General features: G+C 41.6%; 2 protein-coding genes across 2 annotated transcripts; one reads left to right on the top strand and one right to left on the bottom strand.

The window, feature by feature from the left end:
- The first annotated feature begins 2 nt into the window (after window positions 1-2).
- On the top strand, window positions 3-11,404 carry wu:fc21g02 (uncharacterized). The gene is made up of 15 exons (XM_051070268.1): window positions 3-251; window positions 4,094-4,139; window positions 4,947-5,091; window positions 5,211-5,268; window positions 5,416-5,497; window positions 6,414-6,529; window positions 7,650-7,818; window positions 8,144-8,274; window positions 8,878-8,943; window positions 9,083-9,112; window positions 9,294-9,362; window positions 9,470-9,604; window positions 10,398-10,529; window positions 11,170-11,236; window positions 11,289-11,404. Exons 2-15 carry the CDS (start codon window positions 4,094-4,096, stop codon window positions 11,402-11,404), a joined length of 1,362 nt encoding a protein of 453 aa, XP_050926225.1. The 5' UTR covers window positions 3-251.
- A 2,934-nt stretch (window positions 11,405-14,338) lies between these two features.
- Window positions 14,339-18,695, bottom strand: tmem109 (transmembrane protein 109). Its single transcript, XM_018660907.2, has 3 exons — window positions 18,359-18,695; window positions 17,010-17,112; window positions 14,339-16,549 (listed from the first exon to the last, which is right to left on the bottom strand). The coding sequence occupies exons 1-3, from the start codon at window positions 18,560-18,562 to the stop codon at window positions 16,176-16,178; spliced, it is 681 nt and encodes a 226-aa protein (XP_018516423.1). The 5' UTR covers window positions 18,563-18,695; the 3' UTR covers window positions 14,339-16,175.
- Window positions 18,696-20,659: the final 1,964 nt, after the last annotated feature.

The raw sequence follows: 20,659 nt of genomic DNA on the forward strand, positions 1-20,659 counted from the left end.
ATACAGAGAAACGAAGGTGCTGTGAAGGCGATCTTGTCTTTAGGTGTCTACATCACATCACATCACATCCTCGTGTTTCCCAGTGTGACTTTTTGGATATTTCCGACAGTATCCTGAAGGCAGCACCTCCGGCCGCTCCTCCGCCCTCCTCATCTCGGTCTGGGAGGTCCGTGTGGACGCAGCAGTGTCTCAGACATACAAACCTGCGACTGTGTTCCGAGCTGTCTACAGACGGACCGTTTCCACACAAGGTAAGTGTCTCGGGGTGCAGGCTTCAGCGGGGTGTGCGATGCTGGGTTATGAAACGGGCTGGGTGCGGATCAAAGGCACATCTTGTTCTCAAACGTCTGCACAGTAAGAAACTGCTGGGATTGATTCAGACAAGTGTCTGAGCGCTGGGGTTTATTGCACATGTGGCGGGACTGAGGAGATGAAGCCGGTTCCCTGCCTCAGGAACAGAAACACTGTAACCTGCCGCTGGATGTTGAGCCTGATGTGGGCACGGAGGAGCCGCCTTCTACCACCCTGATGCCTGTTTTCTCCTCCCAACATGAGCGCGCTTAGTGGGAGGATCTGCTGGGTTTTGTTAATGGAGGGATGACACACACACACACACACACACACACACACACACTTGACACACTTTTTTGTAATCTGTGCGCACGTAAAACCGTCACATTACGGGTACAGGACTGAAGCTGCATGAAACAAGAGGCCGTTCCGCCCTCTGCCCCTGTTCTTTTTTTTCCCCTTTTGTTTTCCTGAAGGGACACCACCCACCCCCGTCAGGGCTGGGGCCTGTGAGGCGTTCAAGTGCTTTCGGAAGACCTACACATAACACAGGGACTGCACATATCTCCACATCATCTCCTGTTTAAAGTTTTATGGTCATTAAATATAAAATCTTTAACCTCTCAGACAGTGATGCAGGGAGAGTCCAGGACTGTAACCAGTTAGATAACATGTTATTACATACGTCCAAACCTTTTCTGCTGGTTCTGTCTGTGATTCATCTCCTTCCATATGGTTCAACATCCTACACGTTAAACTACACCCCAGTAATACTTTGTATAATGTTGCATGTGTCAGGTTGTTGAGTCATCAAATATTTACTGACATGGAAATATAGAAGTGAAACACTGCACATTAACTGAAAATGGAATTTACTTAGACTTTAAACAGTGATCATTTGAGCTTAGAATTGAATTATATCATTATATCAGAGTGTTATGGTTATTTTCATGATCGATTAATCTGGAGACAGTTTTTTTTATTACTCATTTGATCTATAACATGCCAGAAAATAGTGAAGAATACTCATTCTAATTTCTCAGGTGACATCTTTAAATTGTGTTTTGTCAGATTAACAGTCGACAATCCAAAGATATTCACTTTACAGAAGAAGACAGGAATAGTAAATATTCTGAATTTTTTTGCTGAAAAAATGACAGAAACTACTATTCAGCAATCAAAATTGTTGTCATTAAATTAGTTTAATTCCTTATATGTAGATTGACTGATTGACTATTCAGTTAATTGTTGCAGCCATGAACTATTCAACACAGAACAACATTACTTGACGAATACCTCTGGTGCAGTTCTGCTAAATTTAGATCCAGCGCTCCCTCAGAATAGAAAGTTAGCCGTCAGAACAGCTGAAGTGCAGACAGGTGCAGACCAAGAGCCCACAGCCACCATGACTGGACTGACAGAAAAGGCCAGTCTCCTTTCCCCCCAGTACCCAAAATCTGCACAAAATCAGAGTCTGATTATTCTGATGTGAGGATCTTCTATGTGTTGGTTTGGTCACCAGTCGTTGCATGGCTATTCCCCTTGGCTGCTAAGATAATATTCTGTCTAATGAACATGGACTTCCTGCAGAATTAGGCAGCAAAGTGGACTGAGTTTTGTGCTCTTCGAAGATTGCTTATTGCACAGTGTCCTTGAGTGGCCAGAAAGGCGCTAATAAATAAAATATATTATTATTATTATTTATTATTAAATATAGTGAGATTATGTTTATGCTCAAAGGAGAGAGATTTGGTTGTATATTCACAGTTGCCCTAACCTTGACACCAACACCTTTTCACAGCTATTGAGGAACAGCTAAGTGTAATGGCATGATTCCTAAGAAGGCTCAGGTACACCAGATCTTGTCATCACATGTAAAATTGAATCCCTGTTGGCATGGTTTTAATACTTAGCTTTGAAGAGGGCGGGTTTCCAGTGAAATACTGAGATATCTGCTGGCAGAGGTCTAAGGAGGAACCTAGCACAAAAGGTAGTTCAACTAACCGACAGGGTTTGTTAGTGACAGTTTGAAAGAGCGGGAGTATAAACACAACGAGGCTGTGGAGGTGGACTGGTGAGTATATCGGTTTTCATGTTAGCGTTTAACATTTACTCACAGATTTTATGTCGTGGAATGAAACGTGAAAATGTCTGGAGCTTGTGTTAAAACCAGAGACCTTATTTCAGACATTTAACCAAAAACCCAGTGACTGTGGGACGAGGGAACAGGAATTGCTAACATTCCAATTAACTGTTTTATAACTATTGATGCTGTTTTTACTGCTAATATTTACTGATATAAATAGCACACACAGATGAAGAACTTAGAGTAACCTACTTAGAGGTGATGGATGGGTGGAGTGGGAGTGAAATGGTTGTACTGGTGGCAGATTTGAAGTGAGGTCCAGATCACGCATCCATAGCTTGTTGGAGGACGCTGATAGACTGTTTGATTGTGCAGACGGTCTGTATTAATATTAAAATAAAAATTTAATTTAATTTAAAATTACAGAAATAGATGCCTGAGTTTTTCAAAGATTCACCAAACATCTCACTGAGAAGGAGAAAAAGGCCAAACAGACCCTGGACATTTCCCACTTTGTAATGACAACATGACCGTTTTAAGCTCTTTAACTGAATCTGTTTCTTCTACATACATCCTCTGTACCCAGGTTAGCCTCTGTCTGATGTGACCTGAACGTGCCTAAACACAGAGTTCACTGTATGCAAACAACTTATGAAACATGTTTCTGTGAGCATACACCCAACAAAAACTCTTGTTTTTCCCCTAAATGTGCACAGCAGATTCCATATCAGTCTTCAGAGGCGAATAGTTTCCTGTCCTGGCACCAGCCTGCAGCAGCCGACAGAGTTCACACACACACACACACACACACATGAAAGAGGGAAGAATTCTGAGTGGAGATCGCAGTAATGGGAGATGATTAGCACACAGACAATGGAAACCAGGGTTACATACCACTGCTTTGTGAGTGGGAGCTGTGGGAAGCTGCATGACCACATATTTGATCACCAGTCATGGTAAAAAATACTGTTCCCATAACCTGCTGCTGCTCTGTTGAGCAAGGTACCTGCAGTGAAGTTTGACTGATACAAAGCCAGAGCAAAAGATTGTTTTACAGTGTATGTCAGAAATATTATCATATTCATATTACTCATAAAGAGACAGTTGAGACTTGTTCAGACCAGAAAACACTATAACTGATCATTCAGGATCAACACCCACAAAACCACTGGTCCAGACAACAGTGACGAAAGTCTGTGCAGAGGAGCTGAAGGATGTCCTCACAGACACTTTTAACATCTGCCGGCCCTCCTGACCGAGAGACCACAGGCAGTTTGGATCGACAACAACACATCCAGTACTGTCACACTAAACACAGGGTGTGTGCTGAGTCCCCTGCTCTCCACCTCACTAACCCATGACCGTTTACCAAGTTTCAGCACCAACCACAGCCTTAAGTATGCGGACGACGCAACTGTGGTGGGTCTCATAACGATGAGACCAAAACGAGGTGAACCAGCTGTTCATGTGGTGCAAAGACAACAATCTCTTCCTAAAAGAGGAGAAAAAGAAGGAGGTCATCTTTCTACAGTGATAATACAGATAATTCTTTATTAGTCCCACAGTGGGGAAAATTACTAAAGGTGTTTTTTGTTCCGTACAGGGATCGAACCCTTGACCTTGGCGTCATTAGCACCATGCTCTAACCAACAAGCTAACTGGCCATGTATTGTGTATTTATTCCCTAATGACCTCTCTGGTGTGTTCTGTCTGCAGATGATGTGGAGTGTAGTGATCTTGCTGGCTGCTGCCTTCAGTGTGGGTGAGTATCATCTCATTTATTCCACTTGTTGTTGTTGCTTCATGCACCTTCAACGTTGTGTCTCGTGGAATGTGAACTGAGTGAAGCACTTATTCTCAAAGACGTTCTCCTCACTCTACGATCAAACAAAACATGCAAATAAATAAAGTAACATAATGGGAGACACTCATAGAAGAGTCAGTAAAGGAAGAAGAAATGTGAGGAGCAATGAAAATGTGTCGCTTGAATTTCTGCCCAGTTTTACACCTTTACAGATCCAGTGAGCATTAATAATGTTAACAGCTGCAAACCGATTTCAAACCTGCAAAATAGTAAAATCTAGAATTCCTACAGGCCTCAATGGCTATCATCTTTAAAACCCAGCCCAGCTACAAAAACTTCATTTTACCATGACAAGATCAGCTCTGCTACAAGGTACTCGCAGACTCAAAGCCTTTTCTCAAGTCTCACCCCTTAGTGTCACTTCTCCAGGAAACGGACCGAGTATGAGCTGTGGTCGAAAAAGTCTTATTTGCCAAAAAACTAAGTGAAAGTATCTCAGTGGCAGCCATTAAAAGAGCTGGTTGAATCCTTTAAATGCTAAGAAAGGAACTTCAGTGCTTCCGATCCTATGTCCTATAGCGAAGAAAACACCGGAGCTTCCTTTACCAAACGAAGGGAGGTAATTCCATCCCACGTTTGTTGGCAGCAGCAGCTTTTAAAGCATTTGCATCTTTGTAGTTTCACTGAGGAAGACCCATGTGCATGTAGAACCACACTCGAAAGAAACTGAACCTTATTGTCTCCTTCCTCCTGCCTTTGTCTCAGAGTCCTACACTGTCCATGACCATGAGCGTTTGGCCCATGGTCGCCAGCTGAAGATCTTTCTGTCCAAGAATGCGGAGAAGCTGGAGTTCACCCCAGCAGATGATCCCAGCAAGACCTTCCTGTACTGGGAGAAAGGCAGACTCAGGTTAGAAACAGCCAAGGACACCTCATGCTCTGGTTATGGACAGCCACAGGAGGGAAGCTGTGAGTTGTTTCCAGTGTTGTTGATGTATTTCAGTGTGGCTGTTGATCTGTCCTCTACAGGATGAGCAAAGGCCGAGTGTCTGGCACAGGTAGTGACCGACGCTGGTACATCGACAAGGTAACCGAAGGCTTTTGTTTTGTTCTTCTGTCCAAACTCCAATCAGTGATGTTAGTTTTCCTTCAGCTGTCGAAAAGAAAAACACCTGGTCATAGTGTGGTCAGAGATCCTCACAGTGTATTTATGTGATCTGTATGATTTTGTCAGGTGACTTATGAGGACCAGGGGACGTACATCCAGAGAGACTTCTGGAATAAAGAGATCTCCACTTTCAAAGTGGCCGTCACACGTGAGTTATCAAAGGGTTATAGAAAGGTTGTATCAGTAAAAGCTCAGGGTGTGCTACTTTAAACGAGGGTGTGTTTAATTGCCTGTGAATCTAACTTTTCTTATGTAAGTGGAAGAATGTGTTGAACTTTCTGCATAGTTAAATTCAACCAGAGGTCAGTGAGAAAATCTGTTTTTTCTAATTTGTTTGTACTGATCCTTTATTCTTTCCTAAGTGAAACAACACAGGGTATAATTTGTGTTAATCAGGCTCTTTCATGCCTTCTCAAATATCAGACAACCTGCTGACAACCATATAATCTCAGATATCCCTTATTCCAAAAGGATTTTCTCTTACTCAGACATCCATTAAACCCGAGCTGTGAAGCTAAAATCTGTTCAGTCAGTGAGGTTTTTCCTGTCAAACTTTCTCTGTCTCTCTCATCTTTCTTTGTCTCTGTTCATTGCTTTCCTTTACTCAAAATATTATCACTCAAAGAATAATTACATTTACGCGTTAAGCTTATTTCAGAGTGTGCTACATCTCATTCTGAGAGCCCCCTAGAGTGATCCATAATAATAATTAGTCAGTCAGGTAGCTACAAATATTATACTGAGTTGAAAACATGTGAGGGCACAGTTACAGAAAGCTAGGTTGCAAGCAGTTTTACTTATTACAGTTTCATAAAGGATTATAAAAGTATGTATGTACCTTAAGTGTATAAATTACTAAGTGTGTATTATTTAAACCATAATTTCAAGCAGTTGAGTGGGAAAACTGTTCACATCAGTCTCCCACCTGTTATCCCTGACAGAGACGGTCTCTCCCACTTGGCGAAAAGAGCTACAGACATGTCAAGAAACTAATGGCTGCAAATGCTCCACCATTGCGAGTTGTATGTGTATCTTCCCTCTCTTTATTTCCCTCTCTGTTACAGCCAGACATAACTATGTGAAGTGTGTAGCAGGAGAGAGTCTTTACATCTCACTGGAGGGCATTGACCTGGCTGATGCTAGCCTCTCCTTCTCTGGAGAGGCTGCCAACGTTACACTGGTGAGATGGATGGATGGACTGATGGATGAATAGATGGGGGGTGGGGGGGTATTAAAGGTGGAGAAATAGGTGGTTAAACTTCTGTGCCCTGTACTGGAATATTATAAATGTAAGTATTTATGTATTTGTGTAATAGATCTAATAGAAGAGTTGAAGGGAAATATTGTCTGTAGGAAGTGGATTTTATTTCTTCATCTCTGAAGAAACAAAGTGCAGTGGTGAGTGTCAAAGATAATAGTGAAGTGTGTTATAATAATAATGATTATAATAAAACACAAATGACTTTTTACAGTTTTGCAGCTGGGTGTGTTTTATGGACCCCTTGTGAATTCCTTTGTCAGGGGTCCAGGCCTGAGGGGGCTGGGGGCCACACATGTAAAGCAGTGTGGCTCCCAGCACCACAGAAACCTACTGTTTCAAGCTCTGCCTAGGCTGTTTGTCTGATATACATGGAACATGACACACAATATATAAGGAGTCTTACAATCAAAAGTAAAAGAATTTTGGAAATTCCCAAAAAAAAAAATTCACAAGTTACAAAGGAACAACTTCCTGTAGGTTTCAGTCAAAATAGGAAATGCTGCACAATCCCTCCCATTGACAAACTCAGTCCAGTAGTGGCGCTCTCAGGCTCTGTACAGTTTGCACCAGTTGACACTACGCTTTGGGCGCAAAATACTGAAACACACTAAAATTATTTTTCCAAACTACTCTGAGGCTGTAAGTGCGATCTGCGTGAAACTTTGCATGTATCACCTATGTCATCCCACAACCACAAATTATGAATATATTTGTGATGCTTACATAGGAAGTGATGTCATATCTTTAAACATTTCTGTCCCATTAACACAAACCTTAACCACCACCATCACACCAACACTGGAGCTTTTACACACAGTTGAAAAGTATGCAGAGCCTTTTCAAGCAGAAATATTCCAAACTTGGTGAAATGTTTTCCAGTCTCTGAGCAGCTCTCAATCTGAGACATGTATCGTACAGTTGGGACTACAGGTCCTATGTGTACGGCCTTGAAAGCTGATCAGAGAGTCCCTGTGATTTACATGAACTGCAGCTGGAGATCCTGAGTGATGCTCCAACAGGACTTGTCTGTCTCCCTCAGGTGCGTGATGGTGCTCGGATGTCCCAGGACCTTGTGGATTACTGGGATCGGGTCCAGACCCACTCCATGAACATTGAGATCAGGAATGTGAATTTCAGTGATCAGGGACATTACATCCTGAGAAACCGCAGAGACAGGGTGGTGTCTGTAACTAGGATGGACCTGACAGGTGGGTCTTCATTTACTCTCTTCTGTTGTGGATCATCAGCTCCCACAGAGTGGTCTTCCTTGTCTACAATAATGTCTGCAGGTCTGCTAAAGAGACGTAGAAGTACAGAACAAGCTTCCAAAGGCTAATGGGCTAGTGGGTTTGGGATTTGTCTAAGGATGGCTGAGGGGCTTTTAGAAGCCTTTTCTGTAAGGGCAGCAAGGAAACTAAAGATGGGCGTTCCCAGACCAGTGCTAGTAATAAAATATAATGTAAAGTAATACCCTCATTTCCTTTGGACCACCAAGGCTAACAACCTGCCCTCTCTCCACCTCCTCCACTGCAGACCACCATGAGTACACAGGAGGAAACCCTCTCATGGCTCTGCTCCTTCTCCTGGGCATCCCAGCTGGGATTTGCTGCTGCTGTCGGAAGAAGATTTTCAAGAAGAAAGCCAACACTGCTGCAACACTACAGGTACAAACAAGGACATCTCCAAATGTTTTATAAGCTGCTCCCCCAACCAGTATTTACTTGTCAGCTCCACCTTCTTATTATCATCACTCTACACTGTGAAACTTAAAAATAATATTAATGTTTAATATTTTTATTTCACTTTGTGTGATGGGACATTTTTGTCCTCTAAGGACCACAGTGTGATTTTGTTATTAAATCTGACACTACACAAAAAATGATAATGAATCTGAATCATTGATATATCCCAGAATACAATAATACAATAAAAAAAACCAAAAAAAAAAAAAAAAAAAAAAAACAATTCCCCTTGGCTTTTAGTAGTAAAGAAAATAATTCATTTTTTAGTTTTTTTCCATAAAAACATCAGTGACATTTGTAAAGAAACAGACTTTTAAAATCCTAAAAAATAATGAATATTTGGTTGTTATGATCAGGGCTGATGTTGATTGAAAACCCCAACTCAGTGAAAGTGAGTCAATGCATATTTTAAAAAGGTATACACAAGAGTTTAGATCTGTCACTGTCCACATGAATAATTATGGGTTCCAGCTCCTTCAAGGCTGCAGCCTAAAACAATGAATAATTATCTGTGTCTTTGTGCAGACTCTTCCTTCCACTGGTCCTGTTGGACCTTCTCCTCCCTACAGTGGTCCGGGACAACCTGGAGCGGTGAGATTACACTTGTCATTTTTATCTGTTTGTCTTCATATATCTGACAGTACGTCATAATCCACTGTCTGATGGATGAGTGTCTGTATTAATGTCTTTGCTATGTACTAAATTAAAGAATGTTTTTCTGTGTTTGCAGGTTTATTACCCCAGCCCTAACCCTAACATGGTACATAAGACATTACATTTATTACAGAGCAGTGTAACTACAGAGTAAATATCTATTTACATGATCAGAATGCTTATCAAAGAATTTCCTGGATTTTATAAATAGAAAATTATTGAATTTGTGTTATGTGGTGGTGATGTGAGTCAGGTACACATCGGTATTTGTATGTGTCTCTGTATAGGGTCCTACAGTCCATCCTCCCCCTCCGACCGCCGGCCCAGGACAGTGGACTGGTCCCCCACCCTCCCCAGTGAGTATCACACTACCTGCCAGCTTTCTTTAATTTGGATGAACTTGATCAAGACAACCTGCCCAGGACAGAGCTTTTGCATTTTATTTATTTGTTTCCCTTTGCAGGGTATTATCCCAGCTTACCCACCCTACAACCCTGCCTACCCTCCTGCTGGTCCAGCCATGATCCCCCCTGGGCAGCCTCCACAGTGGAACAATCCACCCCCGGGCCAGTACCCCCCCGGACCTGTCGCTCCAATGGTATGAGAGGAATTTCTGAGAGGAACAGAGAGCTGCAGGAATGAGTCCTATAACCCAGAAATATGTTAGCATGTTAGCGCTACCGGTTCCCTCGTCCCACAGTCAGTGGGTTTTTGGTTAAATGTCTGAAATAAGGTCTGTGGTTTTAACAGAAGCTCAAGACATTTTCACTTTTTATTCTACAACATATCCGTGTCCGTATACGTGTCTTAAAAAAGGTGGTTGTTAACGAGTGTCTAAATGAGACTACAGAGGTTGTCAGGGATGTTAACATGAACTGATTTACTCACCAGTCCACCTTTACAGCTTCGTCGAGTTTATACTCACGCTCTTTCAAACTATCACTAACTTTCTAAGAAAAAAGGCTTTTGTAGTAGAGGTCAGAGCTAAACCTTCAAACAGCAGAACAGTCGGTGTTCATCTGTGAAGATTATCTGATGAACTAGACCTGTAAAGAAACTTGAGTTGGTCACAGTTTATTTTCTATAATAATCCAAAAACCAATGGAAAAATCGCATTGGTTTTTGTGGAGGGAACCAGGGTGATGCTACCTTTCTGACCTTTGACCTTTTGTGGATTGAGGCTGTCTGTGTTTTCTGTCTCTTCATGTACAGGCTCTGATGCTGCATGATAAATGATCAAGAAAAATATGATGGTGAAGTCAGTTCACATAAAATGTTTCTTTGTTCTTCCATCCTCAACAGAAAGCTGTCTCCAGGAAATCAATGCAAGTCTTTGTAATTTCCCCAAAACAAACGTGTGTGTGTGTCTGTGTCTGTGTCTGTGTGTGTAGGGCTATGCTCCAGCTCCAGTCATGTACAGCTCCGCTCCTCCAGAAGCAGCCAGTGAACCTGTCAAAGAAGAAGTGAAGATGGAGAACATGGCGTCCTCACCTGCTGACCCCTTGCTGAGTGCGGCACCACAGGTACAGTCACCACACACATTACAGAGGACAGGGTGTGAAATGAGTTCACTTACCACCAAATACTGTGGTGTTTCAAAACTGTTACTGAATGAAATGATGGAGTTTCTCCCTGGAGTTGTATCAGCCCAGGGTCATAACACCCACAAACAGATTTTATTCCATTGGATCAGTTGATTTCAAAGCATAATCAATGCAACATTCTCAGCATCAGTGATGATAAAACAATGTCTGTGCTTCATTAATTTGAAGAGCTCACTGTGAGGGACTTGCATAATATTATGGTAAAAATACAAACTAAAGTGGATTTGCTGTTTGGAGATCACACTGTGATTCACATGCATTAAAAATTCAGGGGTACAGGGAATGACATGTCTAAAAGTCAGATTTTACTGGGAAAAAGTAAAGAAGTACATCTGTAAATAAATAAACCTGCTCTACTGATGTTTCTGGAGCTCAGTTAACATTTTGCCCTGAATAAAGCCCTGCTCACAGTCAGTGTGGACTAAGAGGTAATGATGTAGTAAGAGAGCTGAGGTAACTGTCACTGACAGACAGTAAATCTGTCCTGTCTCTGTGGTCATATGATCACTGATCACAGTTAAATCTGCATGGAGGAACTGAACCATGTGTGTCATGACAGTTGTCAGTTGGACTCAACACGACCCATGTGAAAAATCAGAAAACAGAAAATGCTAACCTGGTCAGAGGTACTGATGTGGAAACAAACTCAACATGAGTTTTACCCCCCCCCCTCCCCAGCTGCATCCTCTCCTGTGGCTCCTGTGCCTCCCTCCTCCACCAACACTCTCAGCTCCTCTGATGCTCCCTACCAGTTCAAGATCGACGGAAAAGACAGCTCCACCAACTTCCTGTAGGGACGCTGACTCCTGCAGCCTCCTCCCTCCTCCTGATGTCAACTTTCTCTGGCACCATTTTGCATTCCTCTGTCTATGCGTTCAGATCAGGGACACAAAATGGCGACAGTGGAAACAAAGGATAGCCTTTGGATGTTAGATTCTGCTCTTTGCCTCCTTGCCTCGATCAGATAAAGATAATGGTTTATTCGGCTAAATGAGAAGTTATCTGTGGTATAAAATCTGCTGTGGTGTCTTACTGTGTAGGAGTCAGTTACTTGGAGATCAAATTTCCAGAGGTGAGGAGACAAAGAAAGACAGTGTTTTCCTGGTATTAGCATGTAGAATAGAAATGTAATATTAACAACTGATTTAACAAGTTTCAGTCCTCTTTATGTCTTTTTCTGTGATTCTTTTTCTATTTCTATTTCACCTGAGATACTCCAAAGTCAGTCTAGGAGCAACAGAGAGGAAAGACTGAAAACCACTCAGTAGTCACAGCTAACAGATGCCCTAGATGAGGAGATGTTTCATTTGCAAAGAAAGAGCCCTGAGGTGTTTTCAGACTAAACACAGAGGACGTGTTTGTCTCACATATGACCAGGGAGTGTTTTTCAGTCTGTGTGTAGACCTAGACAGATAGTTGAAGATAGTTAACAACAAAGTGATTTCAGACTTAACAGCAGCTCTGGTTATTATTTAGCACCCTGTGAAGTGGTGGAGTCATACAGCTTTGTGATACATGTGAATATTGGTCTGTCCTTGGTCTTTGCATCTACTTTGTGTAAAATGCCATCTGTACAGTTGCCTTCATATTCAGTCTGAACACACCTCAAGGGCCTGAACTCACCAGACAGTGGCTGTTGCAGTACCAGAAGAACAGTCAACACCATCGATCCAGTGCTGTATCATCACTACACTGTCCTGGGTCTGGGCTGTATGCTTGTTTTCTAATGTAATTTAGCCTCGGCCAGAACCAGTCGGCTGAAGCTCGGTTGACCTGAGCCCAATCTGAGCTGTGTGATAGAAAACTGCTAAAACAATAGCTACCTCATTTTTAGATGGTTTGCCTCAATACAGTCAAGACAGTTTGCATTGGTCGAAGGTATAAATTTGTATATTAGTGAACTGAATGCACTACAAACTCTCAAATTCTCTGATAGTGAGACTGTAGTTCTATCAAAATGAACTGGCTCTGGTGTGAAGTCTGGCCTTTAAATGTTAACAGCTAAAATGTCATGCCTTCTTACTATCACAGCAAAAAAAAAAAAAAAAAAAAAACATCACTCATCGTCCACCCACAGCCTTTGATACCTGTGTCACAGTCGAGAAAATGTAGCTTTGTGGTACAATGATGACAAATGATAAATGATACAGACCAAGTGCCACCATACCAGCACCTTTTTCAGCTGTGCAACTTTCTTACCTTTTTCAGATGCCACATTAAAACCACTAAGAGGCGTTCACTGAGCTAAAGAACTAAAGAACATCTCTGCCAGAGTTTGGTTGTCTTTACTTTGTTTTAGTCTTTCATTTTGTTTATTGAGATGTGTAAATACATTAAGCCTTGATACTGTCATCTCCACAGGGTACAGAGACCAGATGTTACAGATCTGCCTGTAGGTTATTGTGTTAGCTCAGCTGGATTCGGTTTCTCTCCTGCATTTGGTCTGTAGACATTTGGAGTCACATCTTAAACTGGAACAAACCACTTCTGGACTTCTCACCTGTCTGCAGTTCACTTTAAACTGAGCAGCACGCTCCACTAAAGGGGCTGTGAACATACCTCATACAATCTATCCTTAACTAAGATAGTCACATGATCTGAATATGGTCAGTGCCTTTTTTAAAAAAATCTCAGTGTGTAGGTGACTGTGGCCTCTTCTCTCCTCCATCTTTTTGTCTTTGGGTAGATTTTCACATAAAGACCAAATAATTCCTGACATGTAGCAATGTTGAGACAAACTGGTTTACATGATGTGTCTTGAAGTGTCTTTTTTTATTTTCATTTTGAATGAACATAAACATTATCATCAAACTGGCCCCATTTCTGTGGTATTTTGATCTCTCACATCCCACATCCACATCTGGATTTTATACCAGTGACCTCTGACAGTGGCTTTCTCATTTTATACGTCGTCATGCAGTATGTGTATGTGTAACTGAACTATGTCAAAAAAACATTGCATGAATAAACAGACATTCTGGAGTTCCTCTCAAAATGATTGAACAGATCTATATCAGGAACCACTGATGTTTGTGTTAGACCTACATGCCCCCGGATGCAGTGAGAGTACCAACTCTCCCACTCATTCACTATCAATACCTACACACAAACAGCCTGTTGAAGCATGTCAACACTCACTTCCTGCCTTCACTTTTCCAGCAATTAAAACCAGTTTGACTGTGCTATATCAGCTGCAACTCCAATAATCAACAGATTTGCTGTTTTAACTTGCTGCTGCATGACAGATAGACGTCTGAGGATATTGTTTTTATTGGAGATACTTTATTCTCCTCTACGATCTGTGATGTGTGCAAAGAAAGAGAACACGCTCTGAATCCGTTCAGCTGCCTGCGAGTGAAACATGCTGCTGTATGTGTTTATCATCTTTTTTTCATTTTGATTAATGCATTCCTCCCTCTGTATGTTAATGAGGAGACTGAGGTATTGTTTCATTTACAGAGTGAAGGAAGGTCACAGGAACATCATAATACTGCTGCTGTTTGAGAATAGAGGAATCTGTTAAACCTACAGGAGGATTTCAGAAGTTCTCAAAGAATCATGTGGATAAAAAATATTTCCAGACGCAGGACAGAAGTAGATGTTTAACCCAACTATGACATATCTAGAAAATTAAAATATAAATGTGTTAGGTTTGTATGTCCTCCGCTACACTTGTGCTCATACTCCACATCGAATCTTCTCTAATTAGGATCACATCTTTACATCTGTAAAATATGACATTTTATTTTATTAGAGTATCACAACAGCATTTATAGCTGCACACATTCATGTCAGAAAATATACAAAGTGTTGGTCTTTAAGTGTTTCACAATGACAGTGTGTGTGGCAGAACATGTTGAATACAAACTACATCCAAAGGCACAGATACATTATTATTATGGTTATACAGTACATCCCAGCAGACCCAAAATGGTAAATGGGCTCGTAAGGCACAAACACACATTAAAGATTTGTTTGTTTGTTTGTCAGATTTGAAATGAATTGAACAGTCAGTGAATGTCTCTCTGTGAAAACACTGTGGATGGAGGCAGTGGGTGTTCCAGAGAGCAGGTTAAGACTCAGTTACTGTGGTAACTTTAACTCTGTGAAGCTGACACCACCTTTCATTTCCTTGGTCATACAGACTGTAACAGCGCATTTATAGCATTTGCAGTTTTTTGAGGTTTGGTCTGCAGGGGAAGATCAAAACCCCAGTTGAATGTTAGTTTAATCACTGTAGCGTAAAACTAGAATCACTGCTTTGTGGTTGTATGTCAGTTAAGTTGCAGTTTACATCCAATGATTGCCCAGAATCATCAATTATATAGTGAGGACCTTTAAGGAATGTGTATTTTTTGGTGAAAGGTGAGCATCCAAGATTAGGTTCACTGATTCAGTATCTGATCACAGCCTCTCCTGCTGTTCCTGAATTTATGGTGTTGAATAAGAAAACATTATGATATATAAGTGAAGCTGACCTTTGACCTTTTGGATATAAAATCACCCCCATCATTTTATCCCATTAGACATCTGTGTGGAATTTCTCATAGTTAGCAGATAAGTTCATGAATTATGGCAAAAAATGTGTTTTGTGAGGTCACAGTGGAGCTGACCTTTGACCAAAATCACCAAAATCTAATCAGTTCATCCTTGAGTCCAAGTGGATGTTTGTGTGAAATGTGAAGAAATTCCTTCAAGGCGTTCTGATGTGAGACACAGACTGATGATTAATTATTTCCCATGTGATTGGTCAGAGTTAATGAACATCCCAATTATTGTCATCAGATCACAGAATGAAGTGTATGTGAATATTTCTAGGTCTACACTACATTTACACCCCGTTTTAACTTTGACCCTTTTTAAACTGCAAATCATCGAAGCCATTATTACTCTGTGTGGACTGTGAGGTGATGACAACAGGTCTGTTAATAAACCTCTGTCTTGTCTGTTTGACCTCAGCTCTTGCTGCCAGCAGCACTTTGTTTCCATCTGGTTACAGCTGAATAAATATATTTAAACACTGAATGTGGCTCTCACTCTAGAGTCCTTGCACTTTAAGGGACCATGCTCACAGCTGACTGAGCTAACTCTGATCAGTAACTGAGAGCTCTACACCTTCCATCTCAGGGTTAGTTTGTTAAACCTGCTGTCTGGAACAGGCCCTTGGTGAATATAGGTTAATACTGTTTGTCTTTTTCAGAATGGATCCAAAGCACTGCATCAAATCTAACCTCTGTGTATCAGGCTGAATAAAACTGAGACTACACCTTCTGCCTGGAGGTATTATTACTGTTAAGTTAAAGAAAACTGTTTTGAAATTTTGAAATAATTCAGAAAAATATGGTAAGGTCCTTTCCCTTTGAGGTTGAAATAGGAAGACTGATACCATGTCCGTGTTGAAGTATTTTACAAGAAGACATGCAGACCAGCTGATCACTGCTTCCAGGATGACTGAGTAACTACACTGTGTGCAAACGGAAAATATCTGAAGTGTAAAAAGGAAATTCAAGAAGCCCTACAGGGTTCCATCATGTGTGGATATGGCATCGGGTATTAAAGGCTCCGTCACTCCTCCGTCCTCCTCCACCTCTCCATTTCTCTCAGCCGCCTCTCCAGGACCTTCACCTGCTCCTCCAGGTGAGCTGTCTTATCGGCTGCGTTAGAGCCCCCTGAAGTCCCAACGCCCAATAAGACACACACACACACCAGGACAGCCAATCGCACGGCCATGGTTTCTGTGCCCACGCTGTGGTCGCTCAGGATGAATCCGAAACAGACCAAGGCCACGCCCACTTTCAGCAGCCACAGGGCCCGCTTCAGGGTGGAGGCAACCAATCGGAAAGTGAGGGAGATGAGCCAGTAGCCAATGAGAGCCACCAGAACCCACTGAGCGACAAAAATCAGCCCCTCTGGAGTCACTCTGTTGATGGGGAAGGCAACTGTGGAAACCACCAACAAAGACGGCAAGAAGACAACATGTTAAGTTATACTGCAATTAGGTTTTTATTACTGATACTAATTATGGAAAAGAAAGAAATTAGATTTACTGCCTCTGCCAATCAGTCCAGTTGCAGTTAATTAATATGTGAATTAGTTTGTGTCACAGTAACACTGACCTTTCACTTTGACCACCAAATTCTAATCAGTTCATTAAGTGTTTTTGTGCAAAACTTGAAAGCCATCTTATCACATTTAAGAAAACGTGTTTTTGTGATGTTGCATTGACCTTGAACTTTGACCTTTGGCCCCAATCTAATCAGTAGGTTTGCACCAAATTTGAAATTCCCACCAGGCGTTCCTGATATCATGTGCATGACAACAGAATGGATAAACTGAAAACATACTGCCTTAGACCACGGCTGTTGCTGGCTCGGAGGCATAAAATATGATGATGCTTACCTTGGATTCCAGCAGCCTGCAGGAACTGTGAGACATATTGTAGGAGCACGTTAAGACCACTGGCTAAACTAGTAGCAACTACACCCAGAACCTGAGAGAAAGCCTGGAGGAGAGAGGGGAGGAGGGGGTATGTTCATGATTAGCTAAAGACAGGAGCATGGGTAAGGCAGTGGGCATACAAGATGGCTGCCACTCGTATCAATAGTGGCTAACACTCTGCAAATTTTACTGTTTATAGTAGTTCTGTATTATTAGTTTCACATTAAGTAAGTCATTATACATCCTACTGTTCAGTTTTTATCAGAGGACATGTTACAACGCAGTTTGTATGGACAAAATCCCATGTAGAGCGTTGTTATAAACTGATATTGCTAACAAAGTCGGTCAAAATTTCTAACTGGCATCATGACTGTATCATTACACCTTATTTTATCTCATGTAGCTCTTCTAATACATCCATGATTGGTAGCCATTGTTTAAATCCCAGCATGCATCACGTCAAGTCAGCGCAACGCAGCGCCGCGTAAAGTTGAACAATTCGAGTGCACCTAAAGTCGAACGCACGTGACGTTAGCTGGAAGAACGCCACTGAAGCAGTCACCAGTGCGCGTGCATTAGCATTAGCGCCACCTAGTGGACGGAGTCTCATCATATTCCACGTATTGTCCGTTCAAGTCAAGTGCTACACCTAGTGGTGAATTCTAGTATATCAGTCCAGTGTTTTGCTTGATATCAAACCAGTTTTAATTTTTTTTTAAAACAATTTAGAGACACTGCAGATATAAATGTTGATAAGCCGTTAAAAAACCTGAGGATTTCACACTTTGTAAAGTCAGCCTGCAGTCAGAAATGCTAGTTTGACATTAATAAACGGTTTAATGTTCGGTCACCAGCGATAATAAACATTATTAAACCCCCAATAATTAAATTATCTCAGTTGTAGCTGCTCACAACAGATCGATGAAGTATTAGTAAGTGATGAATTAAACACAGCTTCAGCCTTTACAACTGGAGAGCTCACAGTGAAACTGAAAAGACTCGAACCAGGAAGTAACCCTTGATGCTGCTGTCCACTGACTGAATACAGAACCTGACAGAGGTAAACTCTCTGTAGCACAAACCTCATAGCTATGTCAAAACTGTACCTGTGAGTAACAGGCACTGACGGGTTATTTTACATTTCTGAGTATGTGGGCCGCGTGATACTTTAATAATTGTTTAGACGTCTTTTTGTACTGGTCTATTTCCCTTGCATTTATAACACAAACACATTTATAAATCCATATTTGCCGCTTAGCCTTCATCAGTGAGCCACACAGATGTTTAACAACATCATTTTCATCTCTGACCTTCTGTACGGACAGCACCGTCTGCTCCCCTGCCAGCCTGCCCAGGTAGGTCCTCCCCTCCCCGGCCAGGTCTGCCATGGCTGTCCGGATCTCCTGTATCATCCCGGGGCGACTCTCGAACTCTTTCTCCGCCGAAACAGCCAGGAACAGGGCGGCGAGCAAACACAGACCGCTGAAAGCTGCGGGGTTTGACTGGGAAAACATACTTACAGCGGCTGTGCTACAACGAGTAGGAAAAAGTTACATCTACAGGTAGGAAACCACGACAGCTAAACAACCAAGTTTTTTTCCCAACAGGATGTGGAAAAACTTAGTTGTATGAATGAAAAGAGAAGTCTGCCCCCTGCTGGGCTGAGTGTGCAACAAGTTTCCTCACCGACGTCTTTATTTGAACTTCTCACAGAGCGGTATGAAGCTTTGTCTGAGATTGAAATTAACCTTAAAGACTGATCAACAGTTTTGTGCTGCAGTCTCTCTTGGCACTTACCTCATAATAAGAAATGACGTTTAATTTTTCATCATTATGTCATGATTTATTTATTCTGAAAAAGTAAATAGTTAAACCAGCACATTGTTTAACTATTTACTTTTTTTTTATCTGGACATGTGTCCAGAATTGGAACAGCACTGTTGGAAGTTGTTTTATTTTTTAATTCCTATCAGAACTACAATACATTAAACCTGCAGAGAATGTAAATGTACAGCATCAATTACAAGGAATAGGTTAAAGATATTGATAATAAAAGTATGAACAGAATATTTTATTTATAGACATATGTTACAGCTCTACCCACTGTAAAGCTGTAGCAACTGCTTGCATGTCTGGTGAATAAACTGCAAAGCGATCTGTTGTTACTGGAGTGGTGAATGAAAATCCTGTTCTTCCTGTATTTGGATCTTTAGATTCATCTGTATAAACTTCAACATAATGTTGTGTCTGAAGCCTGTCCAGTATATATAAATTCAGCTGATGCTGAAGGGAGAAACCATGATGGTGTTACTGATTTACTGGGGATGTACACTCACAGAGTGATTGATTACACCTGTTCATTCATGCAATTAGCCAGTCAGCAGTGCAGTGCATAAAATCCTGCAGATACAGGTCATAAGTTAACGTTCATATCAAACATCAGAATGAGGAAGAATTGATCTCAGTGATTTTGACTGTGGCATGATTGTTGTAGTCAGACAGGCTGGTTTGAGACACTGCTGATCTCCTCGGATTTTCACACTCAACAGTCTCTTGAGTTTAATCACAATGGTGCCAAAAGCAAATGATATCCAGTGAGCAGCAGTTCTATGGACATAAACACAGCAGAGGAGAATGGCCAGACTGCTTGAAACTGACAGAGAGGTAACTCAGATGGCAACCCTTTGTGTGGTCATCTGTGGTGAGCAGAACATTCAACCTGACGGGCAACAACAACTCCTGTCAGTCAAGAACGGATATCTGAGGCTGCAGAGGACGCTGGCCCACCAAAACTGGACAGCTGAAGACAGGAAACACGTAGCCTGGTCTGATGGATCAGGATTTCTGCTGAGGCAGCCGATGGTAGGGTCAGAATTTAGTTTTAACAGCATGAATCCATGGCCCCGTCCTGCCTTGTGTCAACAGTCCAGGCTGCTGGTGGTGGTGTAATAATGTGGAGAATGTTTTCTTGACTCACTTTGAGCCCCTTAATACCAATAAATCATGGTTTGAATGTCACAGCCTGGCTAGGTGTTTTCCCTGTTTCCAGTCTCTTTGTGAAGCTAAGCTAACTGGCTGCAGGTGGTAGCTTCATATGAACTGTACAGACAGGAGAATGATATCAGTCCTCCCATCTAACTCAGCAAGAAAACAAATTTCAAGGAGTAGAGCAATTACTTTAAGGAAGGTCCTACATTATCATCTAATTTTGAAACCTTGTCTTACAGAGGAGACCTGAGAGACTAGTTTTAAGACGTTCTAGTTGATATTGTGCTTACATGACCCTTACCCCTCAATGACCCTTGTACAGGAAGGATTTCAGAAAAACTACAGGTAAAATACTATGAACCTGCCACAGTGAATCAGCTGTGTGCACTGTATGTATGGTACATGAAGGTAGTAAAGCACAAAAGTTCATTTTTTGCCTCAAGGTCTTTGTTTTGATGGTGCTCAGGTCATCTCTTTCCTGTGAAAGAGATGGATAAGAATATAACTTTAATCCATCGAGGTGAGTCAAACAGTGACAGTGACACCAGAAGTGATGGAAACACTGCTGCTCACAAAGTTTGTAGTATTAGACATGTTTTTAAAAAAGTAGAAGTCCAGTAGGT

Source organism: Lates calcarifer, linkage group LG5 (assembly GCF_001640805.2).
Source record: "Lates calcarifer isolate ASB-BC8 linkage group LG5, TLL_Latcal_v3, whole genome shotgun sequence".
Lineage (NCBI taxonomy): Eukaryota > Metazoa > Chordata > Actinopteri > Centropomidae > Lates > Lates calcarifer.

Bases quoted from the DNA above. Each gene is read 5' to 3' on its own strand.
- wu:fc21g02 (XM_051070268.1), top strand. From the start codon at position 4,094: ATGATGTGGAGTGTAGTGATCTTGCTGGCTGCTGCCTTCAGTGTGG. The intron at 4,140-4,946 runs GTGAGTATCATC...CCTTTGTCTCAG, and splicing joins GGCTGCTGCCTTCAGTGTGG to AGTCCTACACTGTCCATGAC. The intron at 9,113-9,293 runs GTACATAAGACA...GTCTCTGTATAG, and splicing joins CCAGCCCTAACCCTAACATG to GGTCCTACAGTCCATCCTCC.
- tmem109 (XM_018660907.2), bottom strand. From the start codon at position 18,562: ATGTTTTCCCAGTCAAACCCCGCAGCTTTCAGCGGTCTGTGTTTGCTC. The intron at 17,113-18,358 runs GTCAGAGATGAA...TCTCTCCTCCAG, and splicing joins CGGTGCTGTCCGTACAGAAG to GCTTTCTCTCAGGTTCTGGG. The intron at 16,550-17,009 runs GTAAGCATCATC...TGGTTTCCACAG, and splicing joins GCAGGCTGCTGGAATCCAAG to TTGCCTTCCCCATCAACAGA.